Source organism: Ylistrum balloti, unplaced genomic scaffold (assembly GCF_031769215.1).
Source record: "Ylistrum balloti isolate Yb309-2 unplaced genomic scaffold, AGI_CSIRO_Ybal_v1 Utg369724, whole genome shotgun sequence".
In the NCBI taxonomy this organism is placed as follows: domain Eukaryota; kingdom Metazoa; phylum Mollusca; class Bivalvia; order Pectinida; family Pectinidae; genus Ylistrum; species Ylistrum balloti.
Window position 1 is genome coordinate 2,865,198 of NW_026781942.1, and position 22,002 is coordinate 2,887,199.

The window sequence follows — 22,002 nt, forward strand, 5'->3', positions numbered from 1 at the left end:
TAACATGTCCATCTCTCCTGATGTTACTCAGACTACGTCTTTGTACACACCCCTAACATGTCCATCTCTCCTGATGTTACTCAGACTACGTCTTTGTACACACCCCTAACATGTCCATCTCTCCTGATGTTACTCAGACTACGTCTTTGTACACACCCCTAACATGTCCATCTCTCCTGATGTTACTCAGACTACGTCTTTGTACACACCCCTAACATGTCCATCTCTCCTGATGTAACTCAGACTACACCTTTGTACACACCCCTAACATGTCAATCTCTCCCGATGTTACTCAGACTACGTCTTTGAACACACCCCTAACATGTCCATCTCTCCTGATGTTACTCAGACTACACCTTTGTACACACCCCTAACATGTCCATCTCTCCCGATGTTACTCAGACTACACCTTTGTACACACCCCTAACAAGTCCATCTCTCCTGATGTTACTCTGACATTTCCTTTGCTGTTTTGTGTTCAAGAAAATCACACAGAGGTGTAATGTTGCAGAATTTAAATTGATGATTTTAAAAGTAAACTGATGTCACAAACATGTTTATTCATCACAATTTGCTCTTATCAATTGATATCAGCTTTTAACATTTAGTACACACTTTTTCAAATTCTTTAAAATATGAATATGATTATTTAAAAATGATTGAAAATTATGTTAAGATTTACAATGACCGATAGAGATGATTTCTGACTAAAGGTGTCCAGTGGAGCAGTAGATCTAGCTAAATACAACTTGGAAAACATGCTCATCAAATGTGCACAGGAGATTAAATCGGAGGATGCTAATGAGGAACTTCTAGCTGTGCAGAAAAAATCATTCAACGATGTCACACACGAACTGGTGCGGCAGATCACTTCCCCTAATACCACAGTCAGGGAACAGGTAACGTTTAAACATTAGCTTCAGTGATTGTTTGCTCTTGTCAAATTCTCGTATCAACCTCTTGTCAAATTCTCGTATCAATCTCTTGTCAGACCTCTTGTCAAATTCTTTTATCAACCTCTTGTCAAATTCTCGTATCAACCTCTTGTCAAACCTCTTGTCAAATTCTTGTATCAACCTCTTGTCAAATTCTCGTATCAACCTCTTCTTCGGTCATTAATTGTAAGGTATCAGACCGTAGGAGTAAGATTATTTGGAAAGTTATGGTATTGAATTGTGATTTCTGATGAAAATAGCTCACCACTGAACTTCAGATGGTGAGTAGGATGCCAACAATATGTAAAATTGCATGTAAAACATGACAGTATGCATTGAATAAATATGCATTGCACTTTGATGTAGAATCAAAGTATGTTTATGTCCCATTTATTCAGAAATAAGCCCATATCACATTATAAGACCACCCATTGAAATTTTAATCACAAACCATTGCTATTTCATAGTATCAGGTGTGAAGCCCACTCATTTAAATCAAAATTTCAAACCATTACTTTTTCATATTATCCTGTGATAAGCCCATCCATGGACTACTTTGGCTTGTTCCAAGATAAACAGCGTAACATATTCTGATGTTTATATCATGTAAAATGGTTTTCAGGCAATGCATTCTCTGGAGGTCCTGGCTAAGACCAGCAGTAAGACAGTGACAGAGATAATGGAGCCCCAGAAACAGGTGTTACAGGACATGATTCCACCTAAAAAACACCTATTACGTCATCAGCCTGCCAACGCTCAGATAGGTCTAATGGTAGGTAATATCACCCGCCCACCAACGCTCAGATAGGTCTAATGGTAGGTAATATCACCCGCCCGCTCAGATAGGTCTAATGGTAGGTAATATCACCCGCCCACCATCGCTCAGATAGGTCTCATGGTTGATTACATCACCAGCCCGCTAACACTCAGGTCTTGTGGCAGGTAATGTCACCTGCCCATCATCGCTCATAGAAGATAATGCCACTAGTCCAGCATATCGTAGATAAGTCTTGCATGTTGTTTGAACCTGAGCTCATTTGTTATAGCATTATAAGACTAGAGATTAACACTAGAGATTTATGTAATGTGGCTGCAGTAGCTCAAACTGGAGAGCATCAGAATGTGGATGTTGACGCTTAAGTTATGGCTCAAGGGCAGTTACACTTTATATTAAACAATTATCATCTTCTGACTGTAATATTATATCATATAAATCATCTATTTAGGATGGCAACCTTTAACATAAAACTCTTCTCACCTAGGATGGTAACACCTTCTGCACCACTCTGGAGCCACGTCTCTTCACCATTGACCTTAGTGTCATAGAACACAATGTTTTCTTTAATGAACTACTGAGTCTCTGTGAGGCGGAGGATGGAGCCCTACAGAAACTTCCTTGTTACAAGTCTGTCAATGATCTAGTCCCTCTCCGCAAGAGTGCCCTGCGTGAGTAGAAATTTACATTAATTTCTATAAAACTATCCTGGTGTCTATTAACAAGTCTTGCTGTAAATGTCTTGGTGGATGTCAAGGTCCCTATTTCCTTTGATCAATGTCTCAACATCATGATCATGGTGGAGTAGAATCTTGTGTGTCGGTGTGGCCTGTGTCCCCATTTACATGTGTACTATTGTAGTTGTTGATGGGAGGTTGATCTTCTTTCTACTACAGGTGCCCTAGCAGCCTGCCATTATATTCCAAACCAGAGGGAGAAATTGTTCTCCGTGTTGGATAAGGCTCTCAACAGTAATAGTGCTGAATTACAGAGGGTTGCCTTTGACTGCATGAAGAAGGTAAGACAGTACAATTTAAACCTTGCCTTTAGAGACCATCCAAAGGATAATAATTACATGTTGTGAGAGACCATCCAAAGGATAATAATTACATGTTGTGAGAGACCATCAAAAAGTGAATAAAATTTGTTTTTAGAGACAGAGAGATTTTATTGAATAAAACCCGTAGACAAGTCAAAGAAAACAAATTTCTAGTCCCGTGGTGATCTTCATTTATGTGAAACAAAAGAGGACTTCTCAAACAGATAGTCCTGCATAAAATTGAAAAAGAAATAAGATTGGAAAAGAATGTAAAGCCTTTTTGAAACTTTAATTTATATTACTCACAAACATAAAATGTTTAGATGAATAAAGTTGGGAATTGAAAGAGGTTCTACCAGTGTGCTAGTGTTCAGGTGCTAGTAAAGTTATCAACTGCTACCTAAATTTTCAAAATATTCTCTGTAATGTTTATGAAGTAGGGGAGATAACCAGAAGGAATTCCAATCTACTGTATTTTTTGGTTTATAAGATGCACAGGTATATAAGCTGCAGAGCCAGTTTTAGCAATTTTTGCGGTTTGATCCATATATAAGCCGCACCCTTGCTTACAAAGTGGTAAGTTATGTTGACCAAATTTTGGTGATTTAACAGACAACGAAGGGCAATTTATCAGCATCGTCAGTGAAACATTTAATAAAGTTTGCAAATAAATTTACAGATAAACCTTTATTTTATTGATGTAATTAGAATAACATAAAATAACAAATGACAAACTTGTTTGGTTTTAGTACCTTCACAGAATGTCTACACATAGATGTAGGGCCTGATGTTACGTATGATTTACTAAACAATATCTCAATTGGTGTCTGTGATGTTAAATATCAACGAAGACCCTTGCTTGCTGTTCTTACATTCCCATATTATTTCTTCTTGTAAGTTACATGAAGCCATTCTAATGGTAAACAAACATGGCGGTAGTTTAAGTATTTGACCTTTAATCCGATGACCTATTGATCCCTGGATGCAAAAGGATATTGTAAACATCAGCTATGGCTTTAAAGTAACCACAATAGTCCACAAGTTATTATTGTGACTCATATTAAAAGGTATGATTAATCAAATCCACAAGAATGTTATTTTTATTTCAATCTTCAAATCATCCTGTATATGATAGCAAATGACGGTTCTAGATGATCTGTTTCAGTCACAAACCTGTAACTGGCAGGTACCTGGTTTGGTTTTTTTTTTCTTTTATCCTGCCAGTATTTTTTCTTGTACACTTTTAAGCCCGACTCATGAGGAAAAAAGGTGCAACTTGTAATCCATGAAACACAGAAATCATATTCTTCTTGTTTATCTAAGTTTTATCCAACTTAAATGGTTACAGTTTATCTCTGGATGTCAGATAGAGATTGAGATTGTTTATAAGAAGATGCGACCATTGTTGTCAACACTGAGTGACCCCAGCAGTCTGAACAGTAATGTGATCCAGCGTCTCTCATACATCACACAACTCTTTCCAAATATCTTTAATGAGAAATTCTGTGAACAGTTACTGGTAAGTATTTGTAATCATTAAAAACATGTTTTAATGACTGTTTAATGGAAAACATTTGTCTGGGCCAAAGATTGATATGAAAGCTGAGTTATGTGATTCTATAACCTACGGTTGTATATAACATTTGGAAAAAAAATACATAGTTTCATGCAAGGATAAGAGAAACCAAGGGCAAAAGTTTCCCAGAGTAGTTTTTGTTTTCTATTGTAATTTTGAGACATTCTGTAAATGATGCATGTTTAGTCATTTTTAGTGTTTTTTTTTTTTTTTTTTTATACAAATTGGAAACTTGGCCTCAATGTTGCTATTTTTTGTCAGAAACACTTGAAGAAGTGGTTAGATGTTGCTGCAACAAGTCAGAAACCATCTCAAAATAAATCCAATGGTCAAGTGATCCCTCAGGTAAGGCATGATTTATTGGTAGGCTGTATACTGTAAGCATATATGTCCTAGCGGAAATCATATTTTAATACATTTTGTGTTATAGATATTGTGTTAAGATTTGATTATACTAATTGCAGTTTTTGTATGTCACTAATATAGCAATTACTATGAATGCAGGAATTCATCATAATTTGTGCTTATTAGTTTAAAATTAATATTGTGCTAAAATCATTGTTGGAAAATAAGTATATATATACAATATGTGTGTGTGGATAAAAAATAATATTCTCTCTTAAAACCAATGGTGCACAGTTTTGTTTTTACAATACTGACATACAATAAAAGTTGTAGATTTCATGTTTGTGGTTTTCCTCTGTTACCAGGAGTTGAAGACATGTGCGTCCATCATTGATATCTTCCACATGATTCCTGCCGCCAGCAGTAAACTGATTGAACCCCTTATACAGATCACTCTACTAGGGGAGAAAACTCTGTTTCTGGAGGTAGGAAAAATATTTATTTCTTAACTTAATTTTCATCCTGTAAAAGCTCAAAAATACTTTGTCCTTTGGTTTTTGGAATTTGAAAGTCTTCAGATGTTATGTTTCATAACATTTTTGAAAATATTATAAATTGAGGAAAGAAGTCAACCCATAAATGTACTGGTGTTTTACTAGGCAATAAGCCCATACCTGGTAGTAAGCCTGTCCTTATCAATTGTTGTTCAGTAGTGTAACAAACAACGCTATTTCATTGTCTTGTAATAAGCCCACCCAATGGCATTGAATCAGAATTGGTATGTTGGCCCCAGGGCTTATTCCAGATTAAGTACGGTAATATATACTGACACGCAAAAGAAACGCAGCCTTTATGAAATGTTAACATTTTTAAAATATGAATAAACTGTTGCTAACCTTTTTGACTAAAATGATACCACGCACATTTCTGATCGATTCATGGTTGACTGAACTCGGTCACACTACCTGTTGTCGTACCTGCGAGACACGACCATTTACCCCGATTTGCACGTGCACGCATACACGTGGCAGCACTTCGTGAGTATCAGACCTGTTTGTTATCCTTCAGGTATTTGGTAAGAATTATCCACTATCGATTAACATTTTTGTTGCGCAAACAAGATACCTCGGCTAACCAATGATGAACGTAACAGAGCAGTGCAGTTAATTTTGGGTGGAAACACCCAAAATGCTGTGGCAAGGGTACTGAATGTCCATAAAAGCACTATTGGTGGACTATACCCCCGACTTAGAACTACTGGTACAACTGCTGGCCTCCCTAGAACTGGCCAACCGAAGGTTACAACACCACACTAGGACCGTTTCTTGAGGTTGCAGCATCTGCGCAACCGCTTCCGAACTGCACAGAAAACCGCAAACGAGACACCAGGGACACATCATCCGAGAATAAGCCGTGATACAGTGCTGAGGCGTTTGCGATCATACGGTATAAAACCTCAACGCGTTGCAGTGGCAATGCAACTTAACCGTCAACAATGTGACGTCAGACTTCAGTGGTTGCAACAACACCGTCCAAATGTGTTTCCTATGCAAAGATGGCGCCGTGTACAGATTTACGTTTTATCGCTCTGATGGACGTTGACGTGTTTTCAGACGTCGTGGTGAACAATACACCGACAGCTGCATGTTGGAACGTGACAGATTTGGTGGTGGTAGCTTAATGGTATGGGGCGGTATTTTCGGTGGTCGCAAAACCCCTTTAGTAGTCATTGAAAGTAATTTGACCGCTCAGCGGTACATAAACACTGAGTCGCTGTCCCTTTTGTTCGCCAGCATAACTTAATTTGTCAACAAGACAATGCCAGATGTCACGTAGCGCAACTTGCCATGGATTTTCTATGCCAAAACAATGTGCAAACACTACCTTGGCCCCCTTACAGTCCCGATCTGTCACCAATAGAGCATTTCTGGGACTTGCTAGATCGACACTTTCAAACGCGCCCAAATACACCAGAGACTATACCCGCTTTGCGTCAAGCACTTCTCGAAGAGTGGCAGAACATCCCTGTGGCACAAATAAACCGCTTAGTTAATTCTATGCATCGCAGGATTCAAGCTGGAACAAATGCAAACGGCTGGACGTTTTTTACAGAATGGATGAGGGCAAAATGAGAAATTGACAGTGTTATTCCAAAGAATACATTTAAATCTTGTATCAGGTGTTTAAATGACAAATCTCAATGAAATAAGAAAATTCTGGCATAAAATCACGCTGCGTTTCTTTTGCGTGTCAGTATATAAAAAAAAAAACAACAGTAATGCTTTATTGATGCCAGTATATTAAAGTTTTATTTGTCAGTTTTGATACTTTTACTAAGCACTCTCTCTGATTTAACCATTATGTATACATTGACTTGTTTATTAGGCAAACAAGTTGGTACTTCTGTCTATACCATACTAAACATTCTATATGGCAGTTTAAAGGTCTAATTGAAATGGTATTTGATAATACAGTGAAAGATTGGATTGACTTTCTTGTTTTGATTGAAGTATCTGTTGTAAACATGGCATTACAGATGTTAAGATGTAATTCATTGTTTTGTTTGTAGGCTGGCAGTCCGTTCCGTGACCCATTAATTAATTTCCTGATGCGGTACCCTGATATCACGGTTGATTTGTTTCTTAATGAGACACGCCTGGGCGATCAACAATGGACAAGACTCTTCCACGTAAGCCTTTCTGATGTATGAAAAACATGACACTATTTACCTATATCAGGAATATTCTAAGACAGAGAAGGTTGGGTTTAGTTTGTATATAGTTAAAACAAGGAAAGGGCAGAGCTGTGGATTATTATGCTAGAGACTGGGTATATAGTTAAAACAGGGAGAGGGCGTGGCTAACGCATGTGCTATAGATTATGCTAGAGACTGGGTATATAGTTTAAACAGGGAGAGGGTTGGCGTGGCTAACACATGTGCTATAGATTATGCTAGAGACTGGGTATATAGTTTAAACAGGGAGAGGGCGTGGCTAACACATGTGCTATAGATTATGCTAGAGACTGGGTATATAGTTTAAACAGGGAGAGGGTTGGCGTGGCTAACACATGTGCTATAGATTATGCTAGAGACTGGGTATATAGTTTAAACAGGGAGAGGGTTGGCGTGGCTAACACATGTGCTATAGATTATGCTAGAGACTGGGTATATAGTTAAAACAGGGAGAGGGTTGGCGTGGCTAACACATGTGCTATAGATTATGCTAGAGACTGGGTATATAGTTTAAACAGGGAGAGGGTTGGCGTGGCTAACACATGTGCTATAGATTATGCTAGAGACTGATATATAGTTAAAACAGGGAGAGGGTTGGCGTGGCTAACACATGTGCTATAGATTATGCTAGAGACTGGGTATATAGTTTAAACAGGGAGAGGGGGCGTGGCTAACACATGTGCTATAGATTATGCTAGAGACTGGGTATATAGTTAAAACAGGGAGAGGGCGTGGCTAACACATGTGCTATAGATTATGCTAGAGACTGGGTATATAGTTAAAACAGGGAGAGGGCGTGGCTAACACATGTGCTATAGATTATGCTAGAGACTGGGTATATAGTTTAAACAGGGAGAGGGTTGGCGTGGCTAACACATGTGCTATAGATTATGCTAGAGACTGGGTATATAGTTGAAACAGGGAGAGGGTTGGCGTGGCTAACACATGTGCTATAGATTATGCTAGAGGGGTTTGTTTCTTGTAGGATGACTGACAAGAATTGTCTTTCATGTTTGTTGCATTGTGTGATGACTGACTGTTTCTATTTGGAATAGACAGCTCTATTTTTAAGTGGCATACACCTTATTTATCTTCCATATTTACATTGACTTAAAAACTAAAATATTGAATGTTTTCTTTTTTCATCTTGTAGTTCGTGATCTCCCACAAGAACGGCAAACAGTTTCGAGAAGTTCTCAAAAATAATGCCTCTCGTCTGATGAATATTTTTGCCATTGCCCAGGTGAAAACAAATTTCAGGATTGATTTGCTGTTGGATAACAATGCTGTGATGAGCATTGAATAAATTCAATATTAGATTATTTTTCAACTAAATTACAGGCATATTTAACAAAAATAACTTTATGTAATCATAGATATTTTGTTATTTTGTCTAGATATTTACTTCATTCATGATAAAAAAAAATCATGTTTGATATTTGTATTTTAGGGGACGACACCCACCACTACTGATGTGTCTGTGTCGTCACCTGCTCCCTCCCCTACCCCAGGGCCGAATGTTGAGCTGCAGTTCCAGGTCATCAAGCTCATCAGCCTTCTTGTGAGACATGAGGAGGCGTGGCTCTCGCAACATCCTGCCATTGTAAGTTTCTCTACCCTGCAGATTCAACTATCTATAGAATGAATTGGAAATTGATACTGCATTGTTTTCAAGGAGAATGATGAAATAAAAAGAAACTGATTTCCTTTATTTAATTCAGCAAGTAAAAAAATGAACAAATAAAAATTGTGAAAATCGCAGGTTTATAATTAATATGAACATAAGATATAGATCTTGAGATAATCATTGAGACACAAGTTGACTTCCTTAATACTGGAGGTAATTAGTCAATAATTTTGTATGGTGATCAGGTGACAAGTCTACTACAGCTGTGGAAGTCGGAGGCTTTTCAGGACAGGCATAACAAACTGGAGGCTGTAGAGATGGTACATTGGAAGGAACCTGCCCTACTCGTCAAGTGTCTTCTCAACTTCTTCAAGTAAGAAACCTCCGGTGTTCTAAATCTTCATTAAGACACATGTTTCAACTGCACTCCTAGTCAAGTGTCTTCAGATATATCAAATGAAATAGGTATCTCACTAAACTACTAAGGTGAAGGTCATTTCTTCTTTCCTTATCAAGTTTCTCATCAACTAAGTTTGATATCAAACCGTCCTTGTAAACAAGATATTGCATCTGTCCCCTTTACACAGCATCACTTTCACTTTTAAAATGCATTGTCACAGGTACCACACCAATGAGAATGAGCTATTGTTCCACATCCTGCGATGTTTTACAAACAGATGTGTCGTCCAATTCCAGTTTGTCAAGGATTTCCTGGATAATACTGTAGCTGCAGTAAGTGTGTGGTACTCATCAAGGTATCAAAGAATCATCACAGGTTTTTTAAATATCACTTTTTGATGTCCTTTTCATCAAATGGCCAAAGCAGTTGTCTTAATTTGTATGCTTCATTATCAGTCAGTAGTATTGTTTTTGTATGCTGGTGTTTTGCTTGGATATGTGTTTACTTCAGTCTCATTTTTATGGAGCTAATCTCAAAATCAGTCTAGATGATCCTTTTAAACTTGAAAGTTTTTGGTAATAACACCAATTATTGATATCATCTTAGTTTTTGAAAATTTTTGAACTGGAAGGTCCACATTTTGTGCTTCAGAGTGTCTATTACATGTGTTTACAGACTTACTCCATCGAGTGGAAGAGGAGTGCCTTCTTTAAGTTTGTTGATATTTTCCATGACTCCAAATGGACGCAAGAAATCAAGGCAAAGGTATTGACTTTTTCTGAAATGATTAACTTTCGTGAGGATTTATTTTCTTCCCATTTGTCAGTTTAAACTCAAGTGGGTATTACAGGATCTTGACAGGTACTTCACACCTGCAAAACCAAGTGCTCACAAAGCAGTATTTTCTTAGGACTTGTGTAAATAGCTAATTTTATAGTGGTAAAATTAAAGTCCACAAGATAGTGTTAGCTTATGCATGCTGCAAAATCAAGAAAGTTTTGCGATAATCTTGTCCAGTCTATATAAGATATTGACAATGCTTGTCTGCTATATAAAAATATATGTTTGTCATGTCAGCTACTTTATACACTGAGGGTAAGATACTTTCTATCTCTCATACAGATCCTGCAGCACATCCTCATCCCATGTTTCCACCAGGTTTTTGAGAGTGGGGATGGTGAGAAACTTATAGGTGGACCGCCTGCTCCAGACCAAGACAACATGGAAAACATCATCAGTGTTTTCATCAACAAGATCATTGACCCAGACAACCCGTTCGGGACGTCTGATGCTGTACGGATTCTTTTACTACAACTGTCGTCTCTGCTGGTGGAACAAGCATCGTCTCACATACATGATGCTGCTAATAAGTAGGTTGTCCAACAAGATCTGATTTATAATATAAAAATGCCAGCTTGAATGAAGTTATGCCATCAATATTTTCACATGTTCAGTTATCAATCTACACTTTGTATTTACAAATCCTTTTCAACTTTATTGTTAAAAATAATGGGTCCCACAATGTAAAATTTCAGTTTTTTCCAGAAATTCTATGAGTCCCATAAAAATTCTATGGCCTCGGTACTTTCTCACACTACGTAAATTTTGTTCCATAGTGTTGATTACTGGATCTTTTTTGTTTATCGGTTTGACCAGTTGAACGAGGGTTGTCCATTTATTTGATAAATCAGACCTTCTGATATTTCTCACTTTCCGACAAGCATCGACTTATCCTTTTGAGGAATGAATTAATATTTGAAGATCCCTTCCAGTTTATGTCTGATGTGACATTTAAAGTGCTGATGAAGCAGTTTGTCTGCATAAACAAACAGTCTTCAGTTCCAAATTGTTCCATTCTCTTTTTATTTCATTTTCAATGTGTCTTATTTTCATCATTTGATCGTATCCTTGAAATCGAAGAAAAGTTAATGAATGCTCTGGAAGGAGGGAAGGAGGGAGTGGGGGGATTGCCTTTACTTTATACATCATTCTTTTTTGAAATGTAATGGAATGTAAAATATCAGTCACTACGAGTTCCATATTTGGACAGGCATTTCATTTGGTAGGTTAAGTAATGATACACATAACTGGAAGATGAAATGTGATAAGTAAAAAACAAAACCATTTTTTGAGAGTATTAGATATAAAAATGAAATCAAATATATTTACTTAGCATGAAGCCCATGCAATAATGTTATCTGTTATCTGGTGTTTCCTTTTCTTATAACAAGCCCAACCCATAATTTTGAGTAAAAAGTAATTTGCTCAGTCTCTGAGCCTATTGCTGGATAGATACTAACAGTAAAATAAAGCTTAGAAAAATCTTAATATCATTTGTTGTGTCTGTTTAAGTGATTTGTGATGTCATATTATTGGAGGAAACTTAAGGTCACCCAGAAGTTCTTAGCACAAGTGTGTGCATAAAGATATCATATCTGTGGATGATACTACTCTGTACCAGTACTAATTATTATTTCCTTGTGTTGCAGGAAGCAAGGGAACAAACTACGTCGACTGATGACATTCGCATGGCCTTGTCTGCTGTCCAAGAACTGTGTTGACCCAGCGACGAAATACCACGGCCATCTATTATTGTCACACATCATTGCTAAGTTTGCCATCCACAAGCGAATCGTTTTGCAGGTTTTCCACAGCCTGCTAAAGGCGCATGCTGTCGAGGCACGTACTGTTGTCAGACAGGCCCTAGAGATACTCACACCTGCCATGCCTGGACGTATGGAGGATGGAAATGTACGTACTTCTTAGAAGAAAAACATCTTTTTTTTTCTTTGCATAGCTGCTACAACCACGAAAACATTGATGCATTAGCAAGCTTACAATGCAAAATTATTCTTAACGGTTTTCTTAATCAAAGATTTTAAAGGTTGTAGGTCACTAGAAATTATGTGTGTTCGACATTTTTATTTTGTATTTGACAGGGGATGTTGACTCACTGGACAAAGAAGATTATTGTAGAAGAGGGTCACACTGTGGCACAACTTGTTCATATACTGTATGTATATAAACTGTAAAATTTAACTTATAATATTTAATATCATGAAATAAATTATATTAACTTCATGATGTCACTGTGGATGACTTACGTCTGAGGTGCAGGAGTCTTTACATGGGAGGAAACTGGAGTACTTTTAGAAAAACAGGTTATTGATGACTTCATCCTTTTAGCATCTGATCAGGGAATCATACCCTAGCCTTCTTGATGAAAGTACTTTTATCAGGTGATTTTCTGTTACAGGTAGATTCTTACTTAGTCTGTTTTACAGGCCTAGTTTGTGCTAGGGAATATCAACTCAGTGCAAGTATTACTGTGGGAATGATTTTAACAATTACTGTACTTTACAGGCCTAGTTTGTACTAGAGAATATCTACTCAGTGCAAGTATTACTGTGGGAATGATTTTAACAATTACTGTACTTTACAGGCCTAGTTTGTACTAGAGAATATCTACTCAGTGCAAGTATTACTGTGGGAATGATTTTAACAATTACTGTACTTTACAGGCCTAGTTTGTACTAGAGAATATCTACTCAGTGCAAGTATTACTGTGGGAATGATTTTAACAATTACTGTACTTTACAGGCCTAGTTTGTACTAGAGAATATCTACTCAGTGCAAGTATTACTCTGGGAATGATTTTAACAATTACTGTACTTTACAGGCCTAGTTTGTACTAGGGAATATCTACTCAGTGCAAGTATTACTGTGGGAATGATTTTAACAATTACTGTATAATGATATATTTTTGTGGGACTCTACTTTCATTTTCACGGATACGTATAGCTCAATGATACTTTCATTTTCACGGATACATATAGCTCAATGAAATATGTTTTTATACTCCCCCCCCCCTCCTCACCCTCGATGTTGATGTTTCATAGAATCACAAGGAAATGTTTTTATACCCTCTCCTCCTCACCCTCGATGTTGATGTTTGATAGAATCACAAGGAAATGTTTTTATACCCTCTCCTCCCCACCCTCGATGTTGATGTTTGATAGAATCACAAGGAAATATGTTTTTATACCCCGCTTCTCACCCTCGATGTTGATGTTTGATAGAATCACAAGGAAATGTTTTTATACCCCCTCCTCCCCACCCTCGATGTTGATGTTTGATAGAATCACAAGGAAATGTTTTTATACCCCCCTCCTCACCCTCGATGTTGATGTTTGATAGAATCACAAGGAAATGTTTTTATACCCCCTCCTCTTTACCCTTTTGATGAAGGTACAGATGTTAGATATTGATGATGCAGATCTGTCCTCTTTACAGACAACTGGTGGTGCGTCATTTTAAGGTGTATTATCCTGTCCGTCATCATCTGATCCCACACATGGTCAACTCTCTACACAAACTTGGCTTCACCTCTAGTGTGAGTATGCTGATATTCTCAATGTATATATTACTGTAGAACTACCATGGTAACATTTCGGCTTCAACTTCAGTGTGAGAATGATATTCCTCTGAAATGTGACTATAGAACTGCTATTGCATTGTTCCGGCTTCACCCCTTGACCTCTTACTTGTTAACATCTGACCATACATCATTGATTGACCTGCTTTTGTTTACTTGTGACCCAAGGCGTCTATTGAGCACCGTAAGCTGGCAGTTGATCTCGCTGAGGTAGTTATAAAGTGGGAAATGCAGCGAATCAAAGACGACCAGGACCCATCATTTGTAGAGCCAGCCGGTCCAGAACTGAGTCAGGCCCTGACACAGAACCTACCAGTAAAGCGGTCAACATCTGTAGATTCACCTCAGGAAGCGAAGAGATCTCGTCACTCATCAGGAGCTGTGAGTTACCTTACTAAAGTCTGAAAATATTACTGTATGTATCTATCAGTAAGCCCAGGAAACTACCTCTCAACACCTTACTCCAACCTCGAGGGTAGTATTTGATACAAAGCATTGGTTGTTTTACTGAACTGCAATATATATGGGTGGGCTTATTAGCAAACATGGGGCCTTATTGCTTGATAAACCAGTGTGAGATAAGTTTTAATTAGTAACCACTAAGGTAAATTATATACATTTATATCTAGATGAATGTGACACATTTAAGAGTAACACACATAATGATCAAGTGAAATGTAGTGGTGTCAGATTCCTATTATTGAAAAGCTGATCATAATAACTATACTATCAAATCAGTAGTTTTCTTGGTTTTATTTTTGTCAGTTTTGTGTGTACATTTGTTCAAAGCTTTAATACATGTCCATGAAGTAGTGACAACAGTTAAGAATATTTAATATCTCTGTGGATTTGGTGAGTAAATTTTGTCCATGAAATTAATTGTCAAATAAAATTTGTAGTTCTGGAAAACCAGGAAATACAATCTCCATGAAAAAATTTGTTTCAGTCGACTTATTTCACTTGTATGGGAAAGGTTCTAGTTCTGACAATATTTGACATATGTTTGGTTTCACAGAGCACAAGAAGTCAATCTGACCTCACAAAGCCTATAGAAAAGAATTATTGTGATGCTGTGGTGAATTTCTTACTGCGAATAGCATGTCAGGTAAAGTTTTAACTGTTGTTGGTCTTTTAACAGGAAGATGATTTCTCATGCTGTTTGGGTCAAATTACCTATTTTTATAAAATGTTTTTCTTTTTTATACTCATTTACTTTAGATAAAAACCACACATTTCATATTTTTTGCTCTTATGTTTTATTTGGAGTTATCCTTTAGGGAATTAATGAACTCTTCAGAATAACGAAGTGTCATGTCAGTTGTGTATTTGACCTCAAACTTTGACAGTTGAGACAGTTTATCTTGTGTTTATAGTTTTCTTTATCCAGTATTTATTTGTTTTTTTGTTTGTCCTTTAAGGTTAATGAGACACCTGGATCTCCAGGTGAAATTTTATCCCGAAGATGCGTGGGTCTACTGAAGACGGCACTGCGCCCAGATATCTGGCCAAGCACGGAGCTGAAGCTTGTGTGGTTTGACAAGTTACTGACGACTGTAGAAAACCCTCTACCTAACTTTAACAATATTTGCACTGCCTTGGAGCTCCTCAGCTTTCTTCTTACAATACTGGTAGGTTATGACTAAGCAGAAGGAACTTGTAGCGTAGATGTTTAGTATCTTGTCTGCTATTGTCTGATATTTTGATTTCTTCTTGTAACTTGCCTTCCTTGAATATGATTTCACCAGATCAGGAACATTACATCCGATAAAGTTTGGTTTCATTAGCTGTGTTCTTTTAATATTATATATCTTCCAGTCAGCTATTTATCTAACAGGATTTTCAATATTACAGCCTTTCAGTGGATGAAGAAAGCAAGCTAAGAGATTCAATTTAAATACTGCAAAAGTTTTTCCTTTAATTATGATTATTATCAATAAGTTGATATCAGAAGGTGATGAAAACAAATTTTGTGAATTTTTGAAGTCTGAAATTTCTTTTTGACATAGTTCTTATGAATTTAGAAAATCTGTTAGGGCAATTGGCAATTTAGCAACTATTATTACTGTGTAACACAACAATTTTTGTGGGTACTTTTGAATTATGTATGACTTAAACCTTACTGTTCTTTTCAGTGATGTAGACTTTTGTTAACTGAGATGGGAAAAATTGTTTGAATCAATCAGTACTGATGTTGTTTGTTTATCTTATCACTTTTTCATCATGTTTATTCTTTTGATGTGTAAGTATTTTCTGTATACTTCCATTTTCCAGATAACTTTAGAAGTGACAAACAATTCTAAACAATGAAGGTTGATATTTTACTGTAGACTATTTAAGGTGTTTGTTGGATTTACAGAAGAAGGAGACAATACTAACAAGCTTTAAGCCACTCCAGCGCGGAATTGCTGCCTGTATGACCTGTCCTAACACTAAAGTTATACGCGGTGTACACAGTCTTCTGTCCCGACTAATGAGTTTCTTCCCTACGGAGCCTGTCACCTCAAATGTAGCCTCCAAGTATGAAGAGCTCGAATGTTTGTACGCTTGTGTCAGCAAAGTTGTGTATGAGGGACTCACTAATTATGAAAAGTAAGTCATATTTCTGTGAAGTATGGAAATAGTAAAAAGACCATTACATTGTTAGCAAAATTGTGATCCTATAAAAAATTGTAAATTAAGTAAAAAGAAAAGATTTACACAAAGTCTCTTCAAAAGTAATAAGCTCAAGAAATATAACACCAGATGTTTTTAGGGCAGTAGTAAACTACTTCCACTCATCAACAACCATTGAGAAATCAGTGTCAAACCAAGGTTATATCATGTTTCCTTAACCAGGAACTGGGGAATTAATCAGGTATCCATCAGGCATACAAACATGTTTTTAACTTTATGTGAAAGTAGGTCACATCTGAATTTGAATTTTCTGTACTGTAGATGGAGCATAGCTGATAATTTTGATTTATGGATCTGAAGTCACACTCAGTAATTTTACTTGTATTGAGTTATAGAAAACTGATTGCACTTTGTAGTGTACGGCGTTTCTTTGTTACTTCAGGGCATCCACTGGCTCGCCATCCCAGCTGTTCAGCACACTGATGATATTGAAAGCTGCCTGTATGCACAATCACTGTTACATAGACCGACTCATCACAACCTTCATGAAGGTTCTACACAAAATGGCACGGGAACACCTTGTCCCCACCTCTCCCGAATCTAGTCCAGGTAAGTCTGAATGCTGCAGATTCTTGCCTGAAAAAATCCTATTATAATTACTGCCCATGGCCTATAGAGGCCTATTGCTGTACAGTGAAGTTTCTAACAAGTATGCTATTTCATTGTCCTGCCAGAAGTCGACACCCTAAAGTTGAAGCAGAATTTTTGTTTGGGTTCCCATGTACTTACAGGGGTCAAGTGTGTTAAAAAACATGAAACAACTTCTCAGATGACCCTGTACATGTATTGATCTAGTGGTCCAGTGATGCAGGAGGTATCATTTCTGATATTTCCAATGTTATCATGGAAAATGGAAAATGGCCAAAATGATCAAAATAACCTTTTCCTGACCATAATTTGAAACAGTTACCATAGAAACAACAATCAATTGCCTGTCACTAGCTACCAAGGTTTCCATTTCTGATATTTCTTCATTACCATGGAAACAAACCATGAAATTAAACCTCCCTTGGCAGTTCACTCTCGAAAGAGGTTGCGAATGACTGTACTTGTTTCCAACTACATTTCAAATTTCATCCTATACAGGTGATTTCCTCCATCTACCCCACTCTCCAACTTACAATAAACAGATGTATATATTTGTTTATAGTGAAGATTGGCCTTGTACTCCATCCAGTCTTCCTTCTGAAAACTTCAAATAATTCCTGGGCCATAACATTGCAATTGAAAGCTTTATACTGTACTATCTAGTGAAGTCAGTGTACACATTTACCATCCACCCAGAGTCCCCATCTTACGCTGATAGTGTCAATTTACTAAATCATTACAGTGTTGCTTGTTTCAATGAATAAACTTGTTCACCCTCATTCAAAGTCACCTTGGTCAAATGGGATGAAACATGTTTAACAACTTATTCTGAATAACCAGAGAACCTTAGATATTGAAATTTCACCAATAACATGCTGATATGATGACTTCCAAGTTTGTTCAACTGCACAATCTTGTTAAACTTTGAACATCACAAGGTAAACTGTTTTAAGTTCTAACCAGGTTGGTGAAACTTGTTCAGTCACCTTACACAAATAAATGTCATTTAACATTAATTGAGTGATGCAGGCCCATTTGACCTCTTGTTGAATCTGTTAAGACATTTCTGCTGATGGTGGAATAGCCAGGGAGCTGTGGTGGTGATTTATAGCTAATGTCCATTGTTTATTTTGTTTACAGTTGCCAGTGAGCTAATGATACTGAGCCTGGACCTGGTGAAGAACAGAGTTGGGGTGATGAGTCTGGAGATGAGGAAAAGCTTCATTGGGCAAATCCTTGTTGGTCTCATTGAGAAAACTACCGACTCGAAAGTGATGAAGGCCATTACAAAGATGGTGGAGGATTGGGTTAAAACCAAGGTAATAAAACAATGTGAAAGTTAAATGAATTTACTGGACTCAACATTTTCATCCTGAGAAGTGCTTGGTTTATTCAGAACTTTTACATTCTACAAAAAGCACCTGTAAGCAATATTAAAACATTAAAGAGTTACCAAGTGGGGTGTATAGTTGATATGAAGCCAATCTGGATGGATGATAAATAGAATGGCACCCAGTCTGACAAAGTAGGATATGTGTCCACTGTATATTGATATTGTACCAAAGTGACTGGTGACTTGGGACAGAGATGTCTCTGGGTGGGAGATATCTAGATTTATTCCAACACCAACCAAATCACTGTAAATTATAGTATACTGTCTTATATTAGGCAAATGTAGCACAGAATGTAAATATTACATTTATGCCTACCAGGGTTATTTTTTGGTCGATGTCTCACCTTGACCACCGAGTGTGTATTCAAACACTAGACCAGAGGGGCATTCATATCCTGCTATACTACATCTGGTGTACATAGAACTGAACGTGAAACTGGCAGTAGAATTGATATGAATTGTTATGTTAAATTGACCAGTAATACACTGCTTCCTATCTTCCTTCAGACACCTATAGCAATCAATCAGTCACCTAGTATCCGCGAGAAAGCCATCCTATTGGCAAAACTCATGCAACATGTGGAGAAACGTTTCCCTGATGAACAAGAGCTAAACGCCCAGTTCCTGGAACTAGTCAACTATATCTACCGGGACGAAAGTCTCAGTGGGACAGAGCTAACGTCCAAGCTGGAGTCGGCATTCCTCAGTGGTTTACGCTGCAATCAGCCCACCATCAGACACAAGTTTGTTGAGGTAGAGTGCAAATCAGATTCTTTGAAAATGGTTAGAAATAGATTGATTTTGTTGAAATTTGAAAAGATTAAAAAGATACCACGAATGTTTATTGTTTAATCAATAATATCCTTCTCTGTATAATATGGATGTGAACAATTTTGTGTTCTATAGGTATTTGAGAACTCCATCCCACGTCGGATGTTTGACCGTTTGCTCTATATCACCTGTACACAGAATTGGGAGGCCATGGGCACACACTTTTGGATCAAACAATGTGTAGAGGTGAGACTATATACTAAGTCACTTTACTGCCTGCTGTGATAAAGTTTGACGACTAGCTTGATCTGTACCCTGACCCTATCATCCAAGAAATTAGGTTTGATGTATTCGTGGTGCAGGTTACCCAACACATGACATACATTTGTGTAATATGGTTACAGATCAGTGAAGGTTAGCTCTATATAGTTGTAGAATGTTTCTTGGCTACCCCACTGTTTAAATAGTTTGCTTTTAAAACTTTTCCACACTTTTTTCTTCTACCTCATTCTCTGGAACAAGGAAGGTGACTAGTACTGTCTGATTACTCATTTTCTTGGGGTTTCTTGTAGGTACTCCTTAATCATGAATTTACATGTCCCACAAGATGATAAACAGTTTAGGATACACATTACGTTGCACAAGAGAATTTCATTATTACTGTTAGCCACAAATTCAAATATCAATGAAACTGTATTTTAAGGAAAACTAGTAAATTTAAGTCCCACGGAAATACATGATGAGACAGTAATGCTTTTAACTGGTTGTTTTATGTATGAACCTGTATCTACATATTGATTCATTTATATTCTCAGGGTAGGGTCAGGGTCAAAGGGTAGAACATCAAGTTTTGCATTCTTTGATGAAAATTCTAGGTGTCTGGTAAATAAAATATAAACTTTATTTATTTTACAACAATTGCGAAACAAGTTATGTCAACTTATACTAATCACTGTTGTTGGCCCGTATGTAAGCACATAAGGGGTCTTATTGTGGGAGGAAACCGAAGTACCTGTGGAAAACCCACGTGGTCGGGCAGGTGACTCCTTACCTTTTCATGTCTGTTCTGGGAATCGAACCCTGGTCAGCTAGGTGAGAGGCAAGTGTGTTACGACTGCGCCACCCGACCACCCAGGTGTCTGGTTTGATCCTAAGCCAAGACATTTAAACCCAGTACTCAGTATAGCATGTGATGGGCTTCCTGCATAATGTTCAGTGAGGTATCTACCAGTTACATGTGCTTCAAGGAAATTTCTCCACAAGAGAAAATCATATATTCTGTAACAATTTGTAGTTTATAAGAGATAATTGGATGGATGGTTCTCCTTTCCAGTTATTGCTGTCGGTGGCGATGAATGGCCACAGTATCCAGAGTTCCTCATCCCTGAACCTCTTACCATCAGCTAGCTCTATTGTTAATTTGGCAGACAGCCAAGACCGTGCCGCTTTCCAGACAATCATGAAAATGAAAGAAGAACCTATGGATGTTGAGTCAGTTGACTCAAACAAGGAGGAGGTAACTCTTCAAATATTGTATCTTTTTCTCAGAAGAATATTGTTAATATTATGCTTTAAACAATTTTTGACCTTTTAAATGCTTCAAATACTTGAAAGTTGTTAACAGTAAGATCTTCTCTGTCAACAGGAAGAGATAGACATGGAGTTAAGTGGTGTGTCATCAGATGAAAATATTCCTAAAGAACCACCTAAAAAAGAGAACCAGGATCCTCGCCAGAACATCAATACTTTACTACAACGCCAGGCTAAGTTTCTAGAAAGCTGCCGTGAGGTTAAGGTGAGTTTCACTCAGAACTACCAATACATACAGTTTCCTGTGTTGAATGGTACCCTGCAGAATCAAAGTATTAGAATATTCTAGAACTAGGCCATAATGATATTTTCTGGTTCATAAATAAGCCCTTTGATCAACTGATGCCTTTGCATTCTTTCTATTTCATGTTTAATAAGTCTACATTACATGTATCTTTTCAAAACATTTAAACACTTCAAGAATGTGTAATAATTTGGTAAACAATTCATTTAGATTACAAGCCATCAATTTGAAAAAAACTATTAACATGTGACAGATATTAATAACATGATTAAATTAATATTGTGAAAGAACTAACTGACCAGCAAGCCTTTCTCCTGATTTTTACCTGTAGACGGTGTCGTACCTGAACTCATTATCACAACTCTGCCACACATCTACTGAACTAGGTCATGCCTCCTGGGTCGATTGCTTCCCACGAATCTGGAAGATACTCTCTGACAAACAGCAGCAGGTAAAAATTGATTTTCAAATTGGTGATATTATAGTTCATAGCCATAATATTTTCAGCAAAATAGATCAATGTTGTATGTATGTCAATCCAGCTGAGATAACATATTTTTTCTGCATTGTTATTTTTTGTTTAGCAATAAAATCTACAGAAGACCACATGATTATTTCAGATGTTAGGTGGTGAGCTGATACCATTCATGTGTAGTGGAAGCCATGTTATACAGAAGGACTGCCATCCCTCCTCCATACACACGTTTCTGGAGGGACTGTCCCACTGTGTCCCACCAGTACACATACGTCCCTGTGTCCTCAAGGTAAGTCTCCACACGTTTCGAGAGGGAATGTCTCATTGTGTCCCTTCCGTACACAAATGTACCTGTGTCCTCAACCAATATAAGTCTCCACACTTTCCCGTTCTAAACACACA

General features: G+C 37.3%; 1 protein-coding gene across 1 annotated transcript in view; it reads left to right on the forward strand.

The window, feature by feature from the left end:
* Positions 1 to 22,002, forward strand: part of LOC132565525 (transformation/transcription domain-associated protein-like) — a 59,972-nt gene that overhangs the window by 21,129 nt on the left and 16,841 nt on the right. The window contains exons 31-59 of the mRNA XM_060230174.1: positions 714 to 899; positions 1,558 to 1,707; positions 2,198 to 2,381; positions 2,607 to 2,728; positions 4,098 to 4,268; positions 4,587 to 4,670; positions 5,036 to 5,155; positions 7,240 to 7,359; positions 8,558 to 8,647; positions 8,855 to 9,007; positions 9,277 to 9,404; positions 9,652 to 9,763; positions 10,107 to 10,196; positions 10,554 to 10,801; positions 11,921 to 12,182; positions 12,371 to 12,444; positions 13,725 to 13,824; positions 14,035 to 14,247; positions 14,882 to 14,971; positions 15,285 to 15,494; positions 16,223 to 16,455; positions 16,922 to 17,088; positions 18,268 to 18,446; positions 19,028 to 19,273; positions 19,427 to 19,537; positions 20,625 to 20,807; positions 20,937 to 21,086; positions 21,457 to 21,576; positions 21,746 to 21,889. Of these exons, the coding sequence (XP_060086157.1) occupies positions 714 to 899; positions 1,558 to 1,707; positions 2,198 to 2,381; positions 2,607 to 2,728; positions 4,098 to 4,268; positions 4,587 to 4,670; positions 5,036 to 5,155; positions 7,240 to 7,359; positions 8,558 to 8,647; positions 8,855 to 9,007; positions 9,277 to 9,404; positions 9,652 to 9,763; positions 10,107 to 10,196; positions 10,554 to 10,801; positions 11,921 to 12,182; positions 12,371 to 12,444; positions 13,725 to 13,824; positions 14,035 to 14,247; positions 14,882 to 14,971; positions 15,285 to 15,494; positions 16,223 to 16,455; positions 16,922 to 17,088; positions 18,268 to 18,446; positions 19,028 to 19,273; positions 19,427 to 19,537; positions 20,625 to 20,807; positions 20,937 to 21,086; positions 21,457 to 21,576; positions 21,746 to 21,889 (4,440 nt within the window). The remainder of the gene's footprint in view (positions 1 to 713; positions 900 to 1,557; positions 1,708 to 2,197; positions 2,382 to 2,606; positions 2,729 to 4,097; positions 4,269 to 4,586; positions 4,671 to 5,035; positions 5,156 to 7,239; positions 7,360 to 8,557; positions 8,648 to 8,854; positions 9,008 to 9,276; positions 9,405 to 9,651; positions 9,764 to 10,106; positions 10,197 to 10,553; positions 10,802 to 11,920; positions 12,183 to 12,370; positions 12,445 to 13,724; positions 13,825 to 14,034; positions 14,248 to 14,881; positions 14,972 to 15,284; positions 15,495 to 16,222; positions 16,456 to 16,921; positions 17,089 to 18,267; positions 18,447 to 19,027; positions 19,274 to 19,426; positions 19,538 to 20,624; positions 20,808 to 20,936; positions 21,087 to 21,456; positions 21,577 to 21,745; positions 21,890 to 22,002) is intronic.